General features: G+C 43.8%; 1 protein-coding gene across 1 annotated transcript in view; it reads right to left on the bottom strand.

Moving 5' to 3' along the window:
* The window catches only part of LOC112219925 (seizure 6-like protein), a 51415-nt gene extending 33929 nt beyond the window's left edge, over positions 1-17486 (bottom strand). Inside the window, exon 1 of the mRNA XM_042302478.1 lies at positions 17081-17486. Coding sequence (XP_042158412.1) covers positions 17081-17174 — 94 coding nt within the window. The 5' untranslated portion in view covers positions 17175-17486. The remainder of the gene's footprint in view (positions 1-17080) is intronic.
* Between the last annotated feature and the right edge of the window lie 7514 nt (positions 17487-25000).

Here is a 25000-nt window from a genome sequence, read left to right as displayed (position 1 = left end):
CACTTTCATCATCATTTGTGTCTGCCTACTGTATCCCAACTCAACCATTTCTAACAGAGAAGATTCAGTAAAACCACACTCATGGGAGGAGTAACCTTGTCTGAGACCTGAAGACACAGCGCGGGTAACACATTCCTGTTGTGAATAGATGACCTGGGTTCAAATCCAGTCGCTCACACCACAGGACTCCTACAGCAGTACTTTAAAACCCTTCTTTCCTTGAAGTAACCTCTGATCTGACTGGATCTATATTCATCTGACTGACACACACATCTATCTCCTTTCTGTCATTTCATCCTTAAAGATGCACAATGTTTTTTGTTGTTGATATTTTTGAAATGTAACCTTTTACTTAACTAACAAGTCTGTTAAGAACAAATTCTTATTTACAATGACGGCCTACAGATCAACAGATTTTTACCTTCTCAGCTCGGAGATTCGATCCAGCAACCTTTTGGTTACTGGCCCAACGCTCTAACCACTAGGCTAGCTGGTGGCTAAAATTCAAATAGTTTGCCTAATTTCCGTTTATGTGGCAAAACAAGCACAGTGGAGAGAATTATTGTACCATCTCAGCCACTGTAAAAAAATATATTTGCCATGACCAAAAACATAGTAATTTCAGCTGTTTGAAGCTGGTGTACAAAACCAAAAGTAAAAGACACAAAACCTAAACTTAAGAACAGGAAGAATATAAATAGCACACATAGAACAGATCTACCACTTCTTAGACTTGCTTTCAATGAGAATGACAGATCTATTCTATGCAAATTTGGTCAGTTTGCCCAGAAAGTTACATATTGCAGCTTTAATGTTTATTAACATTCCCCATGTTGACATGCAATCCCCATGGAAACCCTCAGGTACTTGCTAAAGCATTCTTCCTCCTTCTCCTTCTGCCCCCACACGTCCCCCATCACTACTCTCCTTCTGCCTCCACACGTCCCCCATCACTACTCTCCTTCTGCCCACACACGTCCCCCATCACTACTCTCCTTCTGCCCCCACACGTCCCCCATCACTACTCTCCTTCTGCCCCCACACATCCCCCATCACTACTCTCCTTCTGCCCCCCACACGTCCCCCATCACTACTCTCCTTCTGCCCCCACACGTCCCCCATCACTTACCTCCTTCTGCCCCCACACGTCCCCCATCACTACTCTCCTTCAGCCTCCACACGTCCCCCATCACTACTCTCCTTCAGCCTCCACACGTCCCCCATCATCACTACTCTCCTTCAGCCTCTACACGTCCCCCATCACTACTCTCCTTCTGCCCCCACACGTCCCCAACACTACTCTCCTTCAGCCTCCACACGTCCCCCATCATTACTCTCCTTCTGCCCCCACACTTCCCCCATCATTACTCTCCTTCTGCCCCCACACGTCCCCCATCACTACTCTCCTTCTGCCCCAACACGTCCCCCATCACTACTCTCCTTCTGACCCCACACTTCCCCCATCATTACTCTCCTTCTGCCCCCACAAGTCCCCCATCATTACGCTCCTTCTGCCTCCACACGTCCCCCATCATTACTCTCCTTCTGCTCCCACACGTCTCCATCACTACTCTCCTTCTGCCCCCACACGTCCCCCATCACAACTCTCCTTCTGCCCCCACACGTCCCCCATCACTACTCTCCTTCTGCCTCCACACGTCCCCCATCACTACTCTCCTTCAGCCTCCACACGTCCCCCATCACTACTCTCCTTCAGCCTCCACACGTCCCCCATCACTACTCTCCTTCAGCCTCCACACGTCCCCCATCACTACTCTCCTTCTGCCCCCACACTTTCCCAATTCTTCTCGATCTCTTTTACTCTACTGGTAACTGGAGGTGGACAGGAGTGCGAGTTGAGTTTCAATTACTTCTGGACACACACACACACACACACACACACACACACACACACACACAAATACATAAACACGCACACACAGAGGGACCTTAACTAGACCAGCCAAATAGCAGGCTTCAGTGAATCACAACGGTTTCTTTCAATATCATCATGGTTATTTATGGCTCATCATTCACTCCTCCGCTGTCTGACTTCTCTTCTCTCTCTTTCACTATATGGTTTGTAGTATGTGTCTGATGATGACCCTATCATTCACTCCTCTGCTTCCCTCTCCTCTACCATCACTAAAGCCATACATTCCTCATCACTTCCTCTCCTCTACCATCACTACAGCCATACATTCCTCATCACTTCCTCTCCTCTACCATCACTACAGCCACACATTCCTCATCATGTCTTCTCCTCTACCATCACTACAGCCATACATTCCTCATCACTTTCTCTCCTCTACCTTCACTACAGCCATACATTCCTCATCACTTCCTCTCCTCTACCATCACTACAGCCATACATTCCTCATCGCGTCTTCTCCTCTACCATCACTACAGCCATACATTCCTCATCACTTCCTCTTCTCTACCATCACTACAGCCATACATTCCTCATCATTTTCTCTCCTCCACCTTCACTACAGCCATACATTCCTCATCACGTCTTCTCCTCTACCATCACTACAGCCAAACATTCCTCATCACTTAATCTTTCTCTCCTCTATCATCCCTACAGCCATACATTCCTCATCACTTCCTCTCCTCTACCATCACTACCGCCATTCATTCCTCATCACTTCATTTCTACCATCACTACAGCCATACATTCCTCATCACTTCCTCTCCTCTACCATCACTACAGCCATACATTCCTCATCACTTCCTCTCCTCTACCATCACTACAGCCATACATTCCTCATCACTTCATCATTCTCTCCTCTACCATCCCTACAGCCATACATTCCTCATCACTTCCTCTCCTCTACCATCACTACAGCCAAACATTCCTCATCACTTCAGCATTCTCTCTTCTACCATCCCTACAGCCATACAGTCCTCATCACTTCCTCTCCTTTACCATCACTACAGCCAAGCATTCCTCATCACTTTATCTCCTCTACCATCACTACAGCCATTCATTCCTCATCACTTCATCATTCTCTCCTCTACCATCCCTACAGCCATACATTCCTCATCACTTCCTCTCCTCTACCATCACTACAGCCAAACATTCCTCATCACTTCAGCATTCTCTCTTCTACCATCCCTACAGCCAAACATTCCTCATCACTTCCTCTCCTCTACCATCACTACAGCCATACATTCCTCATCACTTCCTCTCCTCTCTACCATCACTACAGCCATTCATTCCTCATCACTTCATCATTCTCTCCCTACCATCCCTACAGCCATACATTCCTCATCACTTCCTCTCCTCTACCATCACTACAGCCAAACATTCCTCATCACTTCAGCATTCTCTCTTCTACCATCCCTACAGCCATACAGTCCTCATCACTTCCTCTCCTTTACCATCACTACAGCCAAGCATTCCTCATCACTTTATCTCCTCTACCTTCGCTACAGCCAAACATTCCTCATCACTTCATCTCTCTCCTCTACCATCCATACAGCCATACATTCCTCATCACTTCCTCTCCTCTACCATCACTACAGCCATTCATTCCTCATCACTTCATTTATACCATCACTACAGCCATACATTCCTCATCACTTTCTCTCCTCTACCATCACTACAGCCATACCTTCCTCATCACTTTCTCTCCTCTACCATCACTACAGCCATACCTTCCTCATCACTTTCTCTCCTCTACCATCACTACAGCCATACCTTCCTCATCACTTCCTCTCCTCTACCATCACTGCAGCCATACATTCCTCATCATGTCATCTTTCTCTCCTCTGGCCATCACTCGTCATACATTCCTCATCATGTCATCTTTCTCTCCTCTAGCCATCACTAGTCATACATTCCTCATCACTTCCTCTCCTCTACCATCACTACAGCCATTCATTCCTCATCACTTCATTTCTACCATCACTACAGCCATACATTCCTCATCACTTTCTCTCCTCTACCATCACTACAGCCATACCTTCCTCATCACTTCCTCTCCTCTACCATCACTGCAGCCATACATTCCTCATCATGTCATCTTTCTCTCCTCTGGCCATCACTAGTCATACATTCCTCATAATTTCACCTTTCTCTCCTCTACCATCACTAGTTATACATTCCTCATCACTTCATCTCCTCTACATAACTACAGCCATACATTCCTCATAACTTTATCACTACAGCCATACATTCCTCATCACTTCCTCTCCTCTACCATCACTACAGCCATACAGTACATACCTCATCACTTCCTCTCCTCTACCATCACTGCAGCCATACATTCCTCATCATGTCATCTTTCTCTCCTCTGGCCATCACTAGTCATACATTCCTCATCACGTTATCTTTCTCTCCTCTAGCCATCACTAGTCATACATTCCTCATCACTTCATCTCCTCTACATAACTACAGCCATACATTCCTCATAACTTTATCACTACAGCCATACATTCCTCATCACTTCATCTCCTCTACATCACTAAAGCCATACAGTACATACCTCATCACTTCATCTCCTCTACCATAACTACAGCCATACATTCCTCATCACTTCCTCTTTCTCTCTCTTTCCCACTCCTGCCGCATTCCAACTACTTAACCTGTCACACCCTGACCATAGTTTGCTTTGTATGTTTCTATGTTTTGTTTGGTCAGGGGGTGATCTGAGTGGGCATTCTATGTTGTGTGTCTAGTTTGTCTGTTTCTGTGTTTGGCCTGATATGGTTCTCAATCAGAGGCAGGTGTTAGTCATTGTCTCTGATTGGGAACCATATTTAGGTAGCCTGTTTGGTGTTGGGGTTTGTAGGTGATTGTTCCTGTCTTTGTGTTTGTTACACCAGATAGGGCTGTTTTCGGTTTTTCACGGTTCTTGTTTTTGTATATTGTTCTATTTTCATCTTTATTAAAGATGTATCTAAATAACCACGCTGCATTTTGGTCCGCCTCTCCTTCAACAGAAGAATCCCGTTACATAACCATCACTCGTTCTGATACCAAGAATGATGACTGCATCCAAACCATCTCTGGTCATATCAGTTATGCTCTTAATAGGTTATGTCATCAATATGAGTCAACCTAATGGGTGATGTCATCAACATCTTCCCGTCAGTTCAATCCATCTGGGAGCTCAGGTTTCAGAGATAGGAGACGGTTTGTGTTCGTGATCTACGGTCACCTCCAAAATTATTAGCACCCTTGATAAAGATGATCAAAGAAGACTGTATAAAATAAGTAATACAACAACTGAGCTATAATGTCTACTTAAAACATTGGAAAATTGCAAATACAATTGCTCAGAGAAAAATATTTTGTTAAACAAGTAATAAATATCCACCCTCCCCTTGCAAGGATAAGGGCACTTAGCCTTTTTCTATAACGTTTTATGAGATTGGAGAACACATTGGGAAGGATGTTAGACCATTCCTCCATACAGAATCTTTCCAGATTATTGATATTCTTCGTCTGCGCTCATGGGACTGCCCTCTTCAATTCAAACCACAGGTTTTCAATTGGGTTCAACTAAGTACAGAGACTGAGATGGCCATTGCAAAATGTTGATTTTGTGGTAATTAACTATTTATTTGTAGATTTTGTGTGTGCTTGGGGTCATTGTCTTGCTGGAAGATCCACTTGTGGTCAAGCTTCAGCCTCTTGGCAGAGGCAAAAATGTCCTGGTACTTGGTAGAGTTCATAATGCCGTTGACCTTAACAAGTGCCACAGGACCAGTGGAGGCAAAACAGCCCCATAACATCACAGATCACCACCACAGGTATGAGGCTATTTTCTGCAAATGCATCCTTTTTGAGGTTAAACCCACCAAAGCACCCAGTTCCAATCCAAGTGCCAATGCTGTTTAGCAAACTCCAGGTGTTTAAATCTGTTGGTTGTTCTCAATAAAGTATTTTTATGCCAACCGTTCCAAATAGCCTATTGGTATGGAGGTGGTGTCTAATTGTAGACTTGGATACCAAATCTGTATGTGGGGACAAGATACACATGCATTCTCTACCAGGCAAGATTACCACCGTTCCATTGGTTTTAAACTTGTTAATTGTTGTAAGCGGCATATTTGTTTTTCAGAAGTGTTTTTGGACCAACAACAAACAACAATGTGTCTTTTCATGCATGGATTCTTTTCCTTTCTCCATGGTTATGGATGCAACTACCTCTCACAGTCTCACGTCAAAATTACACATTCAATAGTGAAGACACCACAACTATGAAACAGCACACATGGAATCATGTAGTAAGTAAAAATGTGTTAAACAAATCCAAATATTTTATATTTGAGATTCTTCAAAGTAGCCACTCTTTTCCTCGATTACAGCTTTGCACACTCTTGACATTCTCTCAACCAGCTTCATGAGGTAGTCATCTGGAATGCATTTCAATTAATAGGTGTGCCTTGTTAAAAGTTCATTTGTGGAATTTCTGAGCCAATCAGTTGTGACAAGGTAGGGGTGGTATACAGAAGGATAGCCCTATTTGGCAAAAGACCAAGTCCATGTTATGGCAAGAACAGCTCAAATGAGCAAAGAGAAATTACAGTCCATCATGACTTTAAGACATGAAGGTCAGTCAATCCAGAAAACTTTTTCTTCAAGTGCAGTCGCAAAAACCATCAAGCGCTATGATGAAACTGTCTCTCATGGACCACCACAGGAAAGGAAGACCCAGAGTTACCTCTGCTGCAGAGGATAAGTTAATAAGAATAACTGCACATCAGATTACAGCCCAAATAACTGCTTCACAGAGTTCAAGTAAAAGACACATCTCAACATCAACTGTTCAGAAGAGACTGCGTGAATCAGGCCTTCATGGTCGAATTGCTGCAAAGAAACCACTACTAAAGGACACCAATAAGAAGAAGAAACTTGCTTCGGCCAAGAAACACGAGCAATGGACATTAGACTGGTGGAAATCTGTCCTTTGGTCTGATGACTCCAAATTTGAGATTTTTGTTTCTAACCACTGTGTCTTTGTGAGATGCAGATTAGGTGAACGAATGATCTCTGCACGTGTGTTTTTAAAAATTTATTTTACCTTTATTTAACCAGGCAAGTCAGTTAAGAACACATTCTTATTTTCAATGACGGCCTAGGAACAGTGGGTTAACTGCCTGTCCAGGGGCAGAATGACAGATTTGTACCTTGTCAGCTTGGGGGTTTGAACTCGCAACCTTCCGGTTACTAGTCCAATGCACTAACCACTAGGCTACACTGCCGCCCCGGTGGTTCCCACCATGAAGCATGGAGGCGGTGTGATGGTGCTTTGCTGGTGACACTGTCTGTGATTTATTTAGAATTCAAGGCACACGGTGTGTTCAAACTTTTGACTGGTACTGTATATTTTTTGAGCATACAATATAGCTGTGTGTGTGTGCGTCTGTGTGCTTGCGTGCGTGTGTGCTTGCGTGTGTGCGTGTGTGTGCGCGTGCGTGTGTGTTTGTGTGTGTGTGCGTGCGTACGTGATGAATCGTACAGCAGGCATAACTGTGAGAATACAATACCTCAATGATCAATAACATCTTGTTTGTATAGACCATTTAACAAATGCCTTAGTCACCAAGTGCATAACAGCTACCAAGACCTACTCCCCCTCAGAGCTTGGCGAGGCAACAATAACCACTGAAAAGGCTTATTATATGATATCCCTCTCTCCCCATCTCTCCCTTCCTCTCTGTCTCCCCATCTCTCCCTTCCTCTCTGTCTCCCCAGCTCTCCCTTCCTCTCTGTCTCCCCATCTCTCCCTTCCTCTCTGTCTCCCCAGCTCTCCCTTCCTCTCTGTCTCCCCATCTCTCCCTTCCTCTCTGTCTCCCCATCTCTCCCCATCTCTCCCCATCTCTCCCTTCCTCTCTGTCTCCCCATCTCTCCCTTCCTCTCTGTCTCCCCATCTCTCCCTTCCTCTCTGTCTCCCCATCTCTCCCTTCCTCTCTGTCTCCCCATCTCTCCCTTCCTCTCTGTCTCCCCTCGTCGCCGCTCAGTTGTCTCATCTTGTCTCTCCTCTCTTCCATACTCACAGGCAGACTTAAGTTTCTAAAACTCCCAACAGCTATGTTCCAATCAGACCTTCTGTGTTCCAAAGGCCAGATGAGTTGATATCTGGTGCGTAGCAACAAAGAGCCAGCGAGATCGTTCCAGCAGGATGGATTGATTTATAGTCATGGTGGACTTTTCCACCCAACCATTTTTGAGGTGATGGATGTCGAGAAGTAGAAAAATCACACAATAACAGTTATATCCCCACAGTTTAGATGGAATCTGAGTTCTATAGAATCATTTCAGTTTTGATTTGTTCAGAGCGTTAGTGTAGATGCCACATTGTTCTTTGACACTGCAGAACATTGTGGAAAAACTGAATTTAAATGTATTTGGCTAAGGTGTATGTAAACTTCTGACTTCAACTGTATTTATTCACCCTATTCGCTATGAAGCCCCTAAATAAGATCTGGTACAACCAATTACCTTCAGATGTCACATAATTAGTGAAATAAAGTCCACCTGTGTGCAATCTAAGTGTCACATGATCTGTCACATGATCTCAGTATATACAGTTGAAGTCGGAACTTTACATACACCTTAGCCAACTACATTTAAACTCTGTTTTTCACAATTCATGACATTTAATCCAAGTAAATATTCCCTGTCATAGGTCAGTTAGGATCACCACTTTATTTTAAGAATGTGAAATGTCAAAATAATACTGGAGAGAATGACTTATTTCAGCTTTTATTTATTTCATCACATTCCCAGTGGGTCAGAAGTTTACATACACTCAATTAGTATTTGGTAGCATTGCCTTTAAATTGTAACTTGGGTCAAACGTTTCGGGTAGCCTTCCACAAGCTATCCACAATAAGTTGGGTGAATTTTGGCACATTCCTCCTGACAGAGCTGGTGTAACTGAGTCAGGTTTGTAGGCCTCCTTGCTCGCACACGCTTTTTCAGTTCTGCCAACACAGTTTCTATGGGATTGAGGTCAGGGCTTTGTGATGGCCACTCCAATACCTTGACTTTGTTGTCCTTAAGCCATTTTGCCACTTTGGAATTATGCTTGGGGTCATTGTCCATTTGGAAGACCAATTTGCGACCAAGCTTTAACTTCTTGACTGATGTCTTGAGATGTTGCTTCAATATAGCCACATAATTTTCCTCCCTCATGGTGCCATCTATTTTGTGAAGTGCACCAGTCCCTCCTGCAACAAAGCACCCCCACAACATGATGCTGCCACCACCGTGCTTCACGGTTGGGATGGTGTTCTTCGGCTTGCAAGCCTCCCCTTTTCTCCTCCAAACATAACGATGGTCATTATGGCCAAACAGATCTATTTTTGTTTCATCAGACCAGAGGACATTTCTCCAAAAAGTACAATCTTTTCCCCATGTGCAGTTTCAAACCGTAGTCTGAAATTTTTATGGTGGTTTTGGAGCAGTGGCTTCTTCCTTACTGAGCGGTGTTTCAGGTTATGTCGATATAGGACTTTTGTGCCTGTTTCCTCCAGCATCTTCACAAGGTCATTTGCTGTTGTTTTTGGATTGATTTGCACTTTTCGCACCAAAGTATGTTCATCTCTAGGAGACAGAACGCGTCTCCTTCCTGGGCGGTATGATGGTGTTTATACTTGCATACTATGGTTTGTACAGATGAATATGGTACCTTCAGACATTTGAAAATTGCTCCCAAGGATGAAACAGACTTCTGGAGGTCTACCATTTTTTTTCTGAGGTCTTGGGTGATTTCTTTGGATTTTCCCATGATGTCAAGCAAAGAGACACTGAGTTTGAAGGTAGGCCTTGAAATACATCCACAGGTACACCTCCAATTGACTCAAATTATGTCAATTAGCCTCAGAAGCTTCTAAAGCCAAGACATAATTTTCTGGAATTTTCCAAGCTGTTTAAAGGCACAGTCAACTTAGTGTATGTAAACTTCTGACCCACTGGAATTGTGATACAGTGAATTATTATTCAAAATAATCTGTCTGTAAGCAATTGTTGGAAATATTACTTGTGTCGTGCACAAAGTAGATGACTTGCCAAAACTCTAGTTTGATGACAAGAAATGTGTGGAGTGGTTGAAAAACAAGTTTTCATGACTCCAACCTAAGTGTATGTAAACTTCAGACTTCAACTGTATACACCTGTTCTGAAAGGCCCCAGAGTCTGCAACACCACTAAGCAAGGGGCACCACCAAGCAAGTGGGACCATGAAGACCAAGGATCTCTACAAACAGGGCAGGGACAAAAGTACAAATCAGGGTTGGTTTATAAAAAAATATCATAAACTTTGAAAATCCCACAGAGCACCATTAAATGCATTATTAAAAAATGGAAAGAATATGTCACCACAACAAACCTGCCAAGAGAGGGCTGCCCACCAAAACTCACGGACCAGTCAAGGAGGGCATTAATCAGAGAGGCAACAAATAGACCAAAGATAACCCTGAAGGAGCTGCAAAGCTCCACAGCGGAGATTGGAGTATCTGTCCATGGGACCACTTTAAGCTGTACACTCCACAGAGCTGGGCTTTACGGAAGAGTGGCCAGAAAAAGAGTCATTGCTTAAAGAGAAAAATAAGCAAACATGTTTGGTGTTTGCCAAAAGGCATGTGGGAACCTCCCCAAACATATGGAAGAAGGGGTATTCTGGTCAGATGAGACTAAAATTGAGCTTTTTGGCCATTTGGCTATGCCGGATTAAGTGATATGACATGCTATTCTATAAAATCGTTTCTCCGTAATTAATATTACCTGATTGAGCTAATCATGTAAATGTAATTAACTAGAGAGTCGGGCACCACAAAAGAATAGTAATAGAGCTGTTATCTTCCGAATAAACTCTTAAAGACCTAGTAATATTTTACATCGTCACCTTAATTCAGTCTCATCTGAAAGTTGTAAATTCTTGGTTATCTACACGAACCCTGACTAACAAGTTGAATCTGCAATACAAAATTGGGTTTATTTATTTATTTACTGTTAAAAGAATTTCATTCCTATATGTTCATCAACCAATTCAATTAAAACACTCTGCCCATTTCTAAGAATTTGTAAGATACTTATTTGCATAAAATGGACAGAGACCAAGTCTCAAAATCAATCAATAGCGTTTATTCTCGAGAGTACTGCCCATAGTACAATATACATCAGGTTATACACTAAAAATGACATCATAGGTTTTAAAATGTCCTTCCTCCACTCCGATACAATGGCAGTATAATTCACAAGCCTTCCCACATTGTCTACCACCTGTTAAATAATCTATTACTAGCCCAAGGTCTATCCCCTCCCCGGGTAGAGACAGGATATCCTGTAAGGAACACAATATTGCAGCCGGTCTGACGATAACGCCATTCGTTTCTAACAAGGAACTGACAGTCCTTCTAATTCTGGATGAAAACTACACACATTACATTCAGTATTATGATTATAATAATATTCATACATCCATACAGTAACATAGTAGTATTCTGTTTAGTCATAGTTCTGATTTCAATGTATACATAATTTAGTCATTATTCATAAAAATCCCTTAACATTTACTAAATACCTAACTAATCACACAGAATTACGTTATAAAGGAAAATGTCCCTAGCGGACGGAGCAGATATGACAGCTGGTTACACAAAAGGGTGGGTTTGAGTGAAAGAGCGGGAAGACTGAGGGACAAAGGGAGAAGCTGTGCTATCGTAAATACAGTATCTTATGCAGTCTAAATTACCACCCATTTGGAAAAGGAAAATGCAATAAATATTTACTCTGAGCTGTGCTTCGGTAGGTTGGTGGTAGATGGAAGGCCGTATTGCCAAACCGAGTCCTTTGTCCCTTGAAGAATGTCTCTGGTGGTCAATTGGATACGTTGTAGTAACGTCATTGTTTGGTAGACAGGATACTCTATCTGTTCTTTCCTAGCCCACGTTTGCAGCTGCTGTTGCTAACTCAATGGCTACGAGGTATCACCTCTGTAGTGAATAAGAGTTCAATGTTCATACCATTCGCAACCAAAGCTCACGCTGAGATTGGCTTAGTTCTGTAGTTGACATGTTAGTCCTTTTAACGCAGAGGCCTCAGACCTCACGTACTTGGAACAGAAGGTTACATTTTCATCAAGGCTTTATATAGGAAGGGAGAGCGCTAACCTTATGAAAACCCAAATCTCTCATTTGGAAGCTAAAATTACATTTAATCTCTTCACCAATAATTTTATATTCAAACATTTAAATTGAACAACAATTCCATGTGAATCCGATAACTCTGATGTGTAGACTTTCCACTGTAGAGTTTATGTTCAGTTGGTCGGATTACCAGAATATAGTTAATTTCCCCCCACCTTCTGATGTACCCAGAATCTCTATGTTAACCAAGGGGTTTTTAAATTTCACATCAGTAGGGTAGAAAGAGGAAAAAGGGGGGAAGAGGTATTTATGACTGTCGTAAATCTACCCCCAGGCCAACATCATGACACCATCAAGGAAAACACTAAGACTGGCGCAAACCCAACAACTCTCATCACCCCGTGGACACCATCCCCACAGTGAAGCGTGGTGTTGGCAGCATCATGCTATGCCGATGTTTTTCATCGGCAGGGACTGGGAAACTGGTCAGAATTGAAGGAATGATGGATGGCACTAAATACAGGGAAATTCTTGAGGGAAGCCTGTTTCAGCCTTCCAGAGATTTGAGACTGGGATGGGGGTTCACCTCCCAGCAGGACAATGACTCTAAGCATACTGCTCAAGCAACACTCGAGTGGTTTAAGGCAAAACATTTAAATGTCTTGGAATGGCCTAGTCAAAGCCTAGAACTCAATCCAATTGAGAATATGTGATATGACTTAAAGATTGCTGTACCCCAGCTGAACTCATCCAACTTGAAGGTGCAGGAGCAGTTTTGCCTTGAAGAATGGGCAAAAATCCGATTAGCTAGATGTGCCAAGCTTATAGAGACATACCCCAAGAGACTTGCAGCTGTAATTGCTGCAAAAGGTGGCTCTACAAAGTATTGAATTGGGGGGGTGAATAGTTATGTATGTTCAAGTTTTCATTTTTTTTGTCTAATTGCTTGTTTGTTTCACGATAAAAAATATTTTGCATCTTCAAAGTCGTAGGCATGTTTTGTAAATCAAATGATACAACCTTCCCCCAAAATCAATTTTAATTCCAGGTTGAAAGGCAACAAAATATGAAAAATGTAAATGGGGGTGGATCGCAAGCCCCTGCATTTAACATTATGCCAGACAGACGTCGCTATCGGCATCACTCTGAGTATTGCTTCTACCTTCTCTTATCATCACACACGAACACGCACACATTCTCTGGAACGGGACCAGGCAGGCTCTTCAATGGAACTCTGTAATGAAGGGTAGACAGACGAGGGGTCTGTTCAGATAATGGTGATGAGGGATGAAGCAAAGAGAAGATGAAATATTAGCTGTATAAAAAGCTGGGCTGGAAACTATCCTGATCGTGTCAATCAACTGGAACCTCAAACTCAACTCACAGCCATTGGCCCTAAGGTGACAGTTAGTATTAAACTGGGCCCAGTTAGAATGGGCTTACTGCACCTTATACTGTGCATAAATGTGCTTCTAACCACTGACTCCTAACTTTAACGGCTAAAATAGCTTAGGGTAGTTATTGCCCATTCTGGTCCTTTTTAACATCTAGACAAGCCACAGCATCAAATCAAGTCAAATGCTTACTTACAAGCCCTTAACCAACAATGCAGTTTTAAGAAAATAGAGCTAAGAAAATATTTACTAAATAAACTAAAGTTACTAGTTTTAATGCCATGTCATGGAGAGGAGAGTGTGAATCCTAGGACGTGTAATCCACACGGTCAGATATGGAGCAGTGGGACCAGTAATGTCACTGTTGTTATCCTGATACAAACTTCTGTTCTGTCATCATTCCGACCCTAGTAGAGGCTGGGCTAAAGCTGTGGAAACATCAATGCACAGACACTTAGTCAGGACAACAACAGCAGCAAGGAAAAAACAGGGGAAGAGACAGCCCAACACAAAACTCCTGACAGTTCAATCACACGGCTCACGGATCGGGCTGGGTTCAGAGCAGCTCAGCCACACAGTTAAGCTGCAGTTAATGGCTTCTATTGTGGAATAGTGTCAGCAGCATCCCTACAACCACAAAGTCAGCCAGAACTGACCATCCTGGACACACACACACACACACACACACACACACACACACACACACACACACACACACACACACACACACACACACACACACACACACACACACACACACACACACACACACAGTTGTCAATGGTATACTATGGTGAAGGGAGGGCCTCTGGCGAATGAGAGAAAATGGTGAGGAAAAATAAGAGATGATCTGATGAGAAGAGAAAGACGAATTATGGATGAGTGAGTTTTACAGAGAAGAGAGCAGACAACCTGCCACGGAGAGGAGAGGGAGGAGAGCGGAGAGGAGAGAGAAGAGAGGGAGGAGAGCGGAGAGGAGAGAGAGGAGAGGGAGGAGAGCGGAGAGGAGAGAGAAGAGAGGGAGGAGAGCGGAGAGGAGAGAGAGGAGAGGGAGGAGAGCGGAGAGGAGAGAGAAGAGAGGGAGGAGAGCGGAGAGGAGAGAGAAGAGAGGGAGGAGAGCGGAGAGGAGAGAGAAGAGAGGGAGGAGAGGGAGAGAGAAGAGAGGGAAGAGGGGAGAGGAGAGGGAGGAGAGGGAGAGGAGAGAGAAGAGGGGAGGAGAGGGAGAGGAGAGAGAAGAGGGGAGAGGAGAGGAGGAGAAGAGGGAGAGAGGAGAGGAGAGAAGAGAGGGAGGAGAGAGAGGAGAGAGAAGGAGAGAGAGGGGAGAGGAGAGAGAAGAGGGGAGAGGAGAGAGGGAAGAGGGGAGAGGAGAGAGGAAAGAGGGAGGAGAGAGAAGAGGGAGAGGAGAGGGAGAGGGAGAGAGGGGAGAGGAGAGAAAAGAGGGGAGAGGAGAGAGAAGAGGGGAGAGGAGAGAGAAGAGGGGAGAGGAGAGAGGAGGGAGAGAGGAGAGAGGGAAGAGGAGAGAGGGAAGAGGGAGAGGGAAGAGGGGAGAGGAGAGAGGGAAGAGGGGAGAGGAGAGAGGGAAGAGGGGAGAGAGGAGGGGAGAGGGAGAGGAGAGAAGAGAGAAGAGGAGAGAGGCCAGTATGACAGAGGGGAGAGGGAAGTATGAAAGAGGGGAGTATGAGAGAGGAGTGAGGGGAGAGGGGAGTATGAGAGAGGGGAGATGGGAGTATGAGAAAGGAGAGAGGGGAGGAGAGGGGGAAGAGAGAGGGGAGAGGAGTATGAGAGAGAGGAGATGGTAGTATGAGAGAGGGGAGAATGTAGTATGAGAGAGGGGAGAGGGCAGTATGGGAGGAGAGGAGAGGAGAGGAGAGGAGAGGAGAGGAGAGGAGAGGAGAGGAGAGGAGAGGAGAGGAGAGGAGAGGAGAGGAGGAGAGAGGAGAGGGAGAGGAGAGGAAAGGAGAGGAGGGGAAAGGAGTACGAGAGAGGGGAAAGGGGAGTATGAGAGAGGGGAAAGGTGAGTATGAAAGAGGGGAAAGGTGAGTATGAAAGCAGGAGAGGGGCGTATGAGAGATGGGAGATGAGAGAGGGTAGAGGGGCGTATGAGAGATGGGAGATGAGAGAGGGGAGAGGAGAGAGGGGAGGAGAGAGGGGAGAGGAGAGAGGGGGAGAGGGGCATATGAGAGAGAAGGGAAAAAAGGGGGAGAAAAGGAGGGGAGAGGGGAGAGGGGAGGAGGTGATAATAGAGGGGAGGCAAAGAGGACAGAAACTGTGGGAGCGAATGTAATGCCAGGAGAAGAGTAGAAAGAGAAGAAGAGAGAAATAGATGAAAGAAGTGCTGGCTAGAGAATAACGTGCCAGCTTCCATCTAATGTCCTCCCTACCCTGTAGAGTCCAGCGGTCACAGAGAAGCCAGACCTCTGTGTCCCAGCCCGTTACAGACACGGTCAACCGGCGTAACAAGGTCTAATAACAACACACAATATACTTCCAATAAAATATCTGTACGTGTACGAGGACAGAGCTCATTTCTCAGAAACAGCGTGCACACACACAGACACACACACACACAGCAGCGTGGGCATCAATCAGTGGTGATACAATGAACGTATTAGAGCCAGTTTCATGGCAGCCAGGTCAGTGGGTGTCTGTGATGACTAGAAGACAATATCAGCTATAGGCTACAGAACACAGAGCCTATCAGCAAATGAAGAGGAATACCTAAAAGCCCCTCTGAAGACAAAACACATAATAATGTATTACTGTAGCCCATGAACTGAGAGAGAAGTAAATAGTGAGTGAGAGAGACAGAGAGAGAGCACAAGAGAGAGTAATAACATTTAGATTAAATAGAGAACATCAACAGCAGAGAAACGGTCCTATATTTCTGTCTGACAATCAGTTAGCAGGATTGTGGAGGGTCATAGAAAGCCTGACACACACACACACACACACACACACACACACACCACACACACACCCGTTGTGGAGGTGCAGATCATGTTGCTGCAACCCCACAAATCAGTACATGTTTTATAAGATTTGTCACACACAACGCAAGCGCATTAGACATTTTTTTTGTGACAAACAACAATTGGATAGGCTAATTGTCGTGTGTGTTGTGTTGTTTGTGCCTGTCTCTCTCCCACGCGTCACGATTTACTGTAGGCTATTCCACAGCCTGTAACAACAAGCTCTATCATCAGGACCAGAACAACAGTAGCCTAGGTCTAGCTCCTAGACCATCTTGTCTAGCTCCTCTAGCCTAACGGTCTAAGCACATGATATGGCCAATGTCATATAAAGTGCTAAAACAGGAATTATACTAGCATACCAGCCCTAAAATTAAGATTCGTATCATGATTATAATTGGAAAACGCGAATAGTCTTATTTATGTAGCCTACGCTATTTAGCCTTCACCAGCAGAATAGACAAACAGACAAACCAAAGTTGTGATAGTCATTCATGCTGGATAGGAGCCAGGGGGTAACCTCATACATTCAACTCAGCCCAATGTGTTAGGCGCTTAGGGCAAAAACGCGCGCGCGCACACCAGTCAGAAAGTTAAACTCAGCATCGTTACCTTGTGTTTCTGCCGCGACGCCGGTCCAAATCATACCGATACAGAGACAGAGCAGCGCTGGCAGGGCACCGATTCGGTAACGGCATGGTGGCATGGCTCCACACAGCCAGGCAGAGCCGGTCCGTCCAGAGAGAACTGCTAACGGGAGATGCACGAGGAGAATAGTTGGGTGGTGGTCGACGTTCGATCTGCACCGCGACAGTTGTGCTCGCGCAGCAGGGATCTTCTAGATGTGACGCGCTGCTTGTTTTTCTCCTCAAGGCGCACTGTGAGGGTCAATGTGGTGGGTTTCTCTACGGTCCGTATGTCATGCCTCTCTCGCCCGAACCCCGCAATCTGCGGGGTCTCTTCTTCCTCTTCTGCCCTGATCTCTCTCTCCTCCCTCTCAGTACCAATCTGCATGCCTCTCTCTCTTTCTCAAACACACACACGCACACACCCACATACCTGACATTAAAGGCTTGTAATGACAGATAAATAGTCCATAGTCTACATTTAAAGATATGTCCTGGCTTCAAATTCCAAACAGAAGTAAAGCCATATTCAGTGCAAATGTTTATTTATTGTCTTTTCATTAGAGAGGATAAATGACAAAACAATGTAATCGAGTTAATAGGAGGATTTGCTGTGATTAATCCCGATTAATTGCAAATTCATAATTTGCTCAGACTGAGCTTTAATTTCAAACTGCAAAATGTAACTTTTTGGGCCACGACCAAATTCTCATAGAAATGTGAGTAAAAGAGCTATCATTCTAATTGAAAGCAGGTCTAATAAGCGGCAGATCTGTTCTATGTGCACAATTTCTATGCTTCCCGTTCTTAAATGTACTTTTAGCATCTTTTACTTTATGTTTTGTACACCAGCTTCAAACAGCTGAAAATACAATCTTTTGGGTTTTGGCAAATCTATATGGTACAATGATTCCCTACGCTAATCTTGCTTGTTTTGCACATAAACTGAAATTAGGCAAACTATTACAATTTTTGCAACCAAGAAATGGCGGAGCGATTTCTGCTCAGTGCACCTTTAAGATTTGTATACAAAAAGCATTACAATAATATTGATTTATTGATTTTGTCCAAAGTAAGGGTAAGCCAAATCTGGTAAATTGATAAGGCACACTTTCTTTAACCTTGATGTCAACTTGTTTTGCCCTCACATTGTTGTTTTTAGCTGTATAGAGTATGTATTTTCAATGTTGTCGGTATATTTTGAACGCTTTCAAACAATGCGATTAATCGCGCAAAAAATAAAAGTGTGCACTAAAATTACAAAAAGTTGACTCAAGTTAAAAGTAGGGACTTTTCATCCATCACAGGGGTTGAATCTATCAACAGCCCATGTTAGTGCCTGCCTTTGTCAATAATTAGGAATTAAAACTGCCGCCGGAGACCGCTGATTGTGGTTACACATTGTGTGTGTGTGTGTGTGTGTGTGTGTGTGTGTGTGTGTGTGTGTAAGCAACAGTCCTCGACCCCTCTGCATTCACGCAGCAGATGCCCGTATCCATGGCGATGCCCTGTTGTACATCTGAAATGACAGAATGGAAAACATGAGCAGAGGAATACAGAAAAGGAGGGGAAGAAAGAAAGTATCTCCATATTACACTGTTTAAAAGAATAGAGGGAGAACTAGACAGAAAGCGTTTGGGGTTTAGATAGATAGGTGTTGGGGCTAGATAAAGAGATAGAAAGCTTATATAGAGAGATATAGAACGTGTTGGAGTTTAGATAGATAGAAAGTGTTGGGGTTTAGATAGATTTATTTTTATTTTTTTAACCTTTATTTAACTAGGCAAGTCAGTTATGAACAAATTCTAACTTTCAATGACGGCCTAGGAACAGTGGGTTAACTGCCTGTTCAGGGGAAGAACAACAGATTTGTACCTTGTCAGCTCGGGGGTTTGAACTTGCAACCTTACTGCGCAACCAGGGCTGGAAAAACCTTGGATCATTGCTATTCCAACTTCCACGACGCATATAAGGCCCTGCCCCGCTCTCCTTTCGGAAAAGCTGCCCACGACTCCATTTTGTTGATCCCTGCCTACAGACAGAAACTAAAACAAGAAGCTCCCGCGCTGAGGTCTGTTCAATGCTGGTCCGACCAATCTGATTCCACACTCCAAGACTGCTTCCATCACGTGGACTGGGATATGTTTCGTATTGCGTCAGACAACAACATTGAGGAATACGCTGATTCGGTGAGCGAGTTCATTAGAACATGCGTTGAAGATGTCGTTCCCATAGCAACGATTAAAACATTCCCTAACCAGAAACCGTGGATTGATGGCAGCATTCGTGTGAAACTGAAAGCGCGAACCACTGCTTTTAATGAAGGCAAGGTGACCGGAAACATGACCGAATACAAACAGTGTAACTATTCCCTCCGCAAGGCAATCAAATAAGCTAAGCGTCAGTATAGAGACAAAGTAGAATCTCAATTCAACGGCTCAAACACAAGAGGTATGTGGCAGGGTCTACAGTCAATCACGGATTACAAAAAGAAAACCAGCCCCGCCACGGACCAGGATGTCTTGCTCCCAGGCAGACTAAATAACTTTTTTGCCCGCTTTGAGGACAATACAGTGCCACTGACACGGCCCGCAACTAAAACATGCGGACTCTCCTTCACTGCAGCCGACGTGAGGAAAACATTGAAACGTGTCAACCCTCGCAAGGCTGCAGACCCAGACGGCATCCCCAGCCGTGCCCTCAGAGCATGCGCAGACCAGCTGGCTGGTGTGTTTACGGACATATTCAATCAATCCCTATCCCAGTCTGTTGTTCCCACATGCTTCAAGAGGGCCACCATTGTTCCTGTTCCCAAGAAAGCTAAGGTAACTGAGCTAAACGACTACCGCCCCGTAGCACTCACTTCCGTCATCATGAAGTGCTTTGAGAGACTAGTCAAGGACCATATCACCTCCACCCTACCTGACACCCTAGACCCACTCCAATTTGCTTACCTCCCAAATAGGTCCACAGACGATGCAATCTCAACCACATTGCACACTGCCCTAACCCATCTGGACAAGAGGAATACCTATGTGAGAATGCTGTTCATCGACTACAGCTCGGCATTTAACACCATAGTGCCCTCCAAGCTCGTCATCAAGCTCGAGATCCTGGGTCTCGACCCTGCCCTGTGCAACTGGGTACTGGACTTTCTGACGGGCCGCCCCCAGGTGGTGAGGGTAGGCAACAACATCTCCACCCCGCTGATCCTCAACACTGGGGCCCCACAAGGGTGCATTCTGAGCCCTCTCCTGTACTCCCTGTTCACCCACGACTGCGTGGCCACGCACGCCTCCAACTCAATCATCAAGTTTGCGGACGACACAACAGTGGTAGGCTTGATTACCAACAACGACGAGACGGCCTACAGGGAGGAGGTGAGGGCCCTCGGAGTGTGGTGTCAGGAAAATAACCTCACACTCAACGTCAACAAAACTAAGGAGATGATTGTGAACTTCAGGAAACAGCAGAGGGAACACCCCCCTATCCACATCGATGGAACAGTAGTGGAGAGGGTAGTAAGTTTTAAGTTCCTCGGCATACACATCACAGACAAACTGAATTGGTCCACTCACACAGACAGCATCGTGAAGAAGGCGCAGCAGCGCCTCTTCAACCTCAGGAGGCTGAAGAAATTCGTCTTGTCACCAAAAGCACTCACAAACTTCTACAGATGCACAATCGAGAGCATCCTGTCAGGCTGTATCACCGCCTGGTACGGCAACTGCTCCGCCCACAACCGTAAGGCTCTCCAGAGGGTAGTGAGGTCTGCACAACGCATCACCGGGGGCAAACTACCTGCCCTCCAGGACACCTACACCACCCGATGTCACAGGAAGGCCATAAAGATCATCAAGGACAACAACCACCCGAGCCACTGCCTGTTCACCCCGCTATCATCCAGAAGGCAAGGTCAGTACAGGTGCATCAAAGCTGGGACCGAGAGACTGAAAAACAGCTTCTATCTCAAGGCCATCAGACTGTTAGACAGCCACCACTAACATTGAGTGGCTGCTGCCAACCCACTGACTCAACTCCAGCCACTTTAATAATGGGAATTGATGGGAAATGATGTAAAATATATCACTAGCCACTTTAAACAATGCTACCTAATATAATGTTTACATACCCTACATTATTCATCTCATATGTATACGTATATACTGTACTCTATATCATCTACTGCATCTTTATGTAATACATGTATCACTAGCCACTTTAACTATACCACTTTGTTTACATACTCATCTCATATGTATATACTGCACTCAATACCATCTACTGTATCTTGCCTATGCCGCTCTGTACCATCACTCATTCATATATCTTTATGTACATATTCTTTATCCCCCTACACTTGTGTCTATAAGGTAGTAGTTTTGGAATTGTTAGCTAGATTACTTGTTGGTTATTACTGCATTGTCGGAACTAGAAGCACAAGCATTTCGCTACACTCACATTAACATCTGCTAACCATGTGTATGTGACAAATAAAATTTGATTTGATTTTTTACTAGTCCAACGCTCTAACCACTAGGCTACCCTGCCACCCCATATAGATAGATAGATAGATAGATAGATAGATAGATAGATAGATAGATAGATAGATAGATAGATAGATAGATAGATAGATAGATAGATAGATAGATAGATAGATAGATAGATAGATAGATAGATAGATAGATAGATAGATAGATAGATAGATAGATAGATAGATAGATAGATAGATAGATAGATAGATAGATAGATAGATAGATAGATAGATAGATAGACATGGTTGCGGTTTAGATAGATGGACAGTGTTGGAGTTTAGATAGATGGACAGTGTTGGGGTTTAGATAGATGGACAGTGTTGGGGGTTAGATACATAGACAGTGTTGGGGTTTAGATATATAGACAGTGTTGGGGGTTAGATTTATAGAAAGTGTTGGGTTTAGATAGATGGACAGTTTTGGGGTTTAGATATCTAGAAAGTGTTGGGGTATAGATATATAGAAAGTGTTGGGGTTCAGATAGATGGACAGCGTTGGGGTTTAGATATATAGAAAGTTTAGGGGTTTAGATAGATGGACAGTGTTGGGGTTTAGATAGATGGACAGTGTTGGTGTTTAGATAGATGGACAGTGTTGGGGTTTAGATATATAGAAAGTTTAGGGGTTTAGATAGATGGACAGTGTTGGGGTTTAGATATATAGACAGTGTTGGGGTTTAGATAGATGGACAGTTTTGGGGTTTAGGTATATATAAAGTGTTAGTGTTTAAATATATAGAAAGCGTTGGGGTTTGACAGATGGACATTATTGGGGTTTAGATATATAGACACTGTTGGAGTTTATATAGTAGGACAGTGTTGGGGTTTAGATAGATGGACAGTGTTGGGGTTTAGATAGATGGACAGTGTTGGGGTTTAGATAGATGGACAGTGTTGGGGTTTAGATAGATGGACAGTGTTGGGGTTTAGAGATATAGAACGTGTTGGAGTTTAGATAGATAGAAAGGGTTGGGGTTTAGATAGATGGACAGTGTTGGGGTTTAGATATGTATAACATGATGGGGTTTAGATATATATAATGTGTTGGAGTTTAGAATGATAGAACGTGTTGGGGTTTAGATAAAGAGACATAGAACGTGTTGGGGTTTAGATAGATAGATAAATAGATAGAATGTGTTGGTGTTTAGCTAGGGATAGATATAGAAAGTATTGGGATTTAGATAGATAGAAAGTGTTGGTGTTCAGATGGATAGAAGCTGTTGTGGTTTAGAATGATAGAAAGTGTTGAGGTTTAGATGGATAGATGGATAGAAAGTGTTGAGGTTTATTATTGAGTTACACAACTAGATGCCTCATTAAAGACAACAAAAGCTGTCCCTCTCCGTCTGTCCTCTCCTAGTTCCCTATCACAACAACCGTCACACACAGTGTGTGTGTGTGTCTGTGTGTTTGTGTGTGCGTGTGTGTGTGATAGACAGAGAAAGAGTCAGTTGAGGTCTGAGGAGCTGTCTGAGCCTGAAAGAGGATTGTGCTGTGTAGTGTTCACCACTGCATGCGTACACACACACTCACACACACACACACACACACACACACACACACACACACACACACACACACACACACACACACACACACACACACACACACACACACACACACACACACACACACATACTCACACTCACACAAACACGAAGGAAGCAACAGAGTGGGAAGGGAAGGACAGGAATCTATAAACTCTGGATGAAGAGGAGCTTTGTGGCAGTCCCCCCATTCTTTGCTCTCTCTTTCTCGTACACACACACACACACACACACACACACACACACACACACACACACACACACACACACACACACACACACACACACACACACACACACACACACACACACGATACACTGAGCCGGTCATGTCCTACACAGTGACAGGGCTGCAAGATTTACATATTAATCATCACATCGGTAACACCGAGACATCCTCCTCTCCTCTCTTCTCCACCTAGACCCAATTACCATTCTCCCACTTCTCCCTGAAGTGTGCACTTGTTGACTCCTCCTCACTCCTCCTAAAAGCATTGGATCAGTCTGTAAGACACATGGTAGATGCTCAGTCTGCACACTAATACAGTGCACACTTCAGGGAGAGATACAGGGGGGATCAGAAATGGATCCAGTTTTACCATACTTTTACCCTGAGAATATTATGGATCAAAACGAAGAGAGAGAGAGAAAGAGAGAGATTCAAACATTATCCGGTAATGACATATAGGTACTGTCCTATGGGTCCATACTTGCGAAAATGTTCTGTCTCAAAATGCCGATTAGCCAATTAAAATCATTGACATAGTTGCATGTGATGAAATGCTACAGGTTAGCTATTCACATTACATAACCTGGCACATTTAGCCCTATGCTAACGTGACCAGGAAGTACTGATCATGTCAGGTAACAAATTCTGCATCAGCCAATTACAAATGTTGACATAGTTGGATGTGTTCAAACGCTTTTCCATGAGAGCATACATAACAGAAGTCAAACGGCACCATCTGTTAATCAAAGTTAATAAAACACATGCAAAATGTTAACTGGACAAATATCTCACAGTGTTGGTGTTTGCGAAGGGAAGTGCAGGCAACAGATGGAAAATGAAGGTTAAGAATAGCCTACATTTAATGAGGAGCAGCATATTTCTTCAGCCTTGTAGACAAGTACACAGCTAATAATCAAGTTGATTAGGCCTACATATATTGCATAGACGTGTAGGCTACACTTAGATGTACAACAACTCATTTCACCATGTCATTGGATTTAGGTTAAAAGACTAAATGCCCTGATGTTGATGACTTTTGGCAAACCGAATCCGTTTCCAACATTGATTCAACGTCATCACTTAGATGTTTTTGGTTGAACAAAAGTAAACTTTGAATTTGGAGGTTTAAAATATCCCTCTGGTGGCCAAGTTGACCTATTAAAAAAATGCATTGGTTAGTGGATATAAAGTCGAAAGACCTTTGATATGTCACTTTTTTCACATTGTTAAGTTACAGCCTTATAAATAAAACATTTTCCTCATCAATCTACACACAATACCCCATAATGATGAAGTGAAAACAGGTTTTTTGACATTTTTGCAAATGTATTAAAAATAAAAAACAGGAACACCGTATTTACATAATTATTCAGACCCTTTGCTATGAGACTCAAAATTGAGCTCAGGTGCATCCTGTTTCCATTGATCATCCTTGAGATGTTTCTACAGCGTTTGACTTCAATCAATTGATTGGACATGATTTGGAAAGGCACACAACTGTCTATATAAGGTCCCACGGTTGACAATGCATGTCAGAGCAAAAACCAAACCGTGAGGTTGAAGGAATTGTCCGTAGAGCTCCGAGACAGGATTGTG

This window comes from Oncorhynchus tshawytscha, linkage group LG20 (genome assembly GCF_018296145.1).
Source record: "Oncorhynchus tshawytscha isolate Ot180627B linkage group LG20, Otsh_v2.0, whole genome shotgun sequence".
NCBI classification, from domain to species: domain Eukaryota; kingdom Metazoa; phylum Chordata; class Actinopteri; order Salmoniformes; family Salmonidae; genus Oncorhynchus; species Oncorhynchus tshawytscha.
Note: the sequence above shows the minus strand (reverse complement) of the source record. Positions and strands in the feature narration are given on the sequence as shown.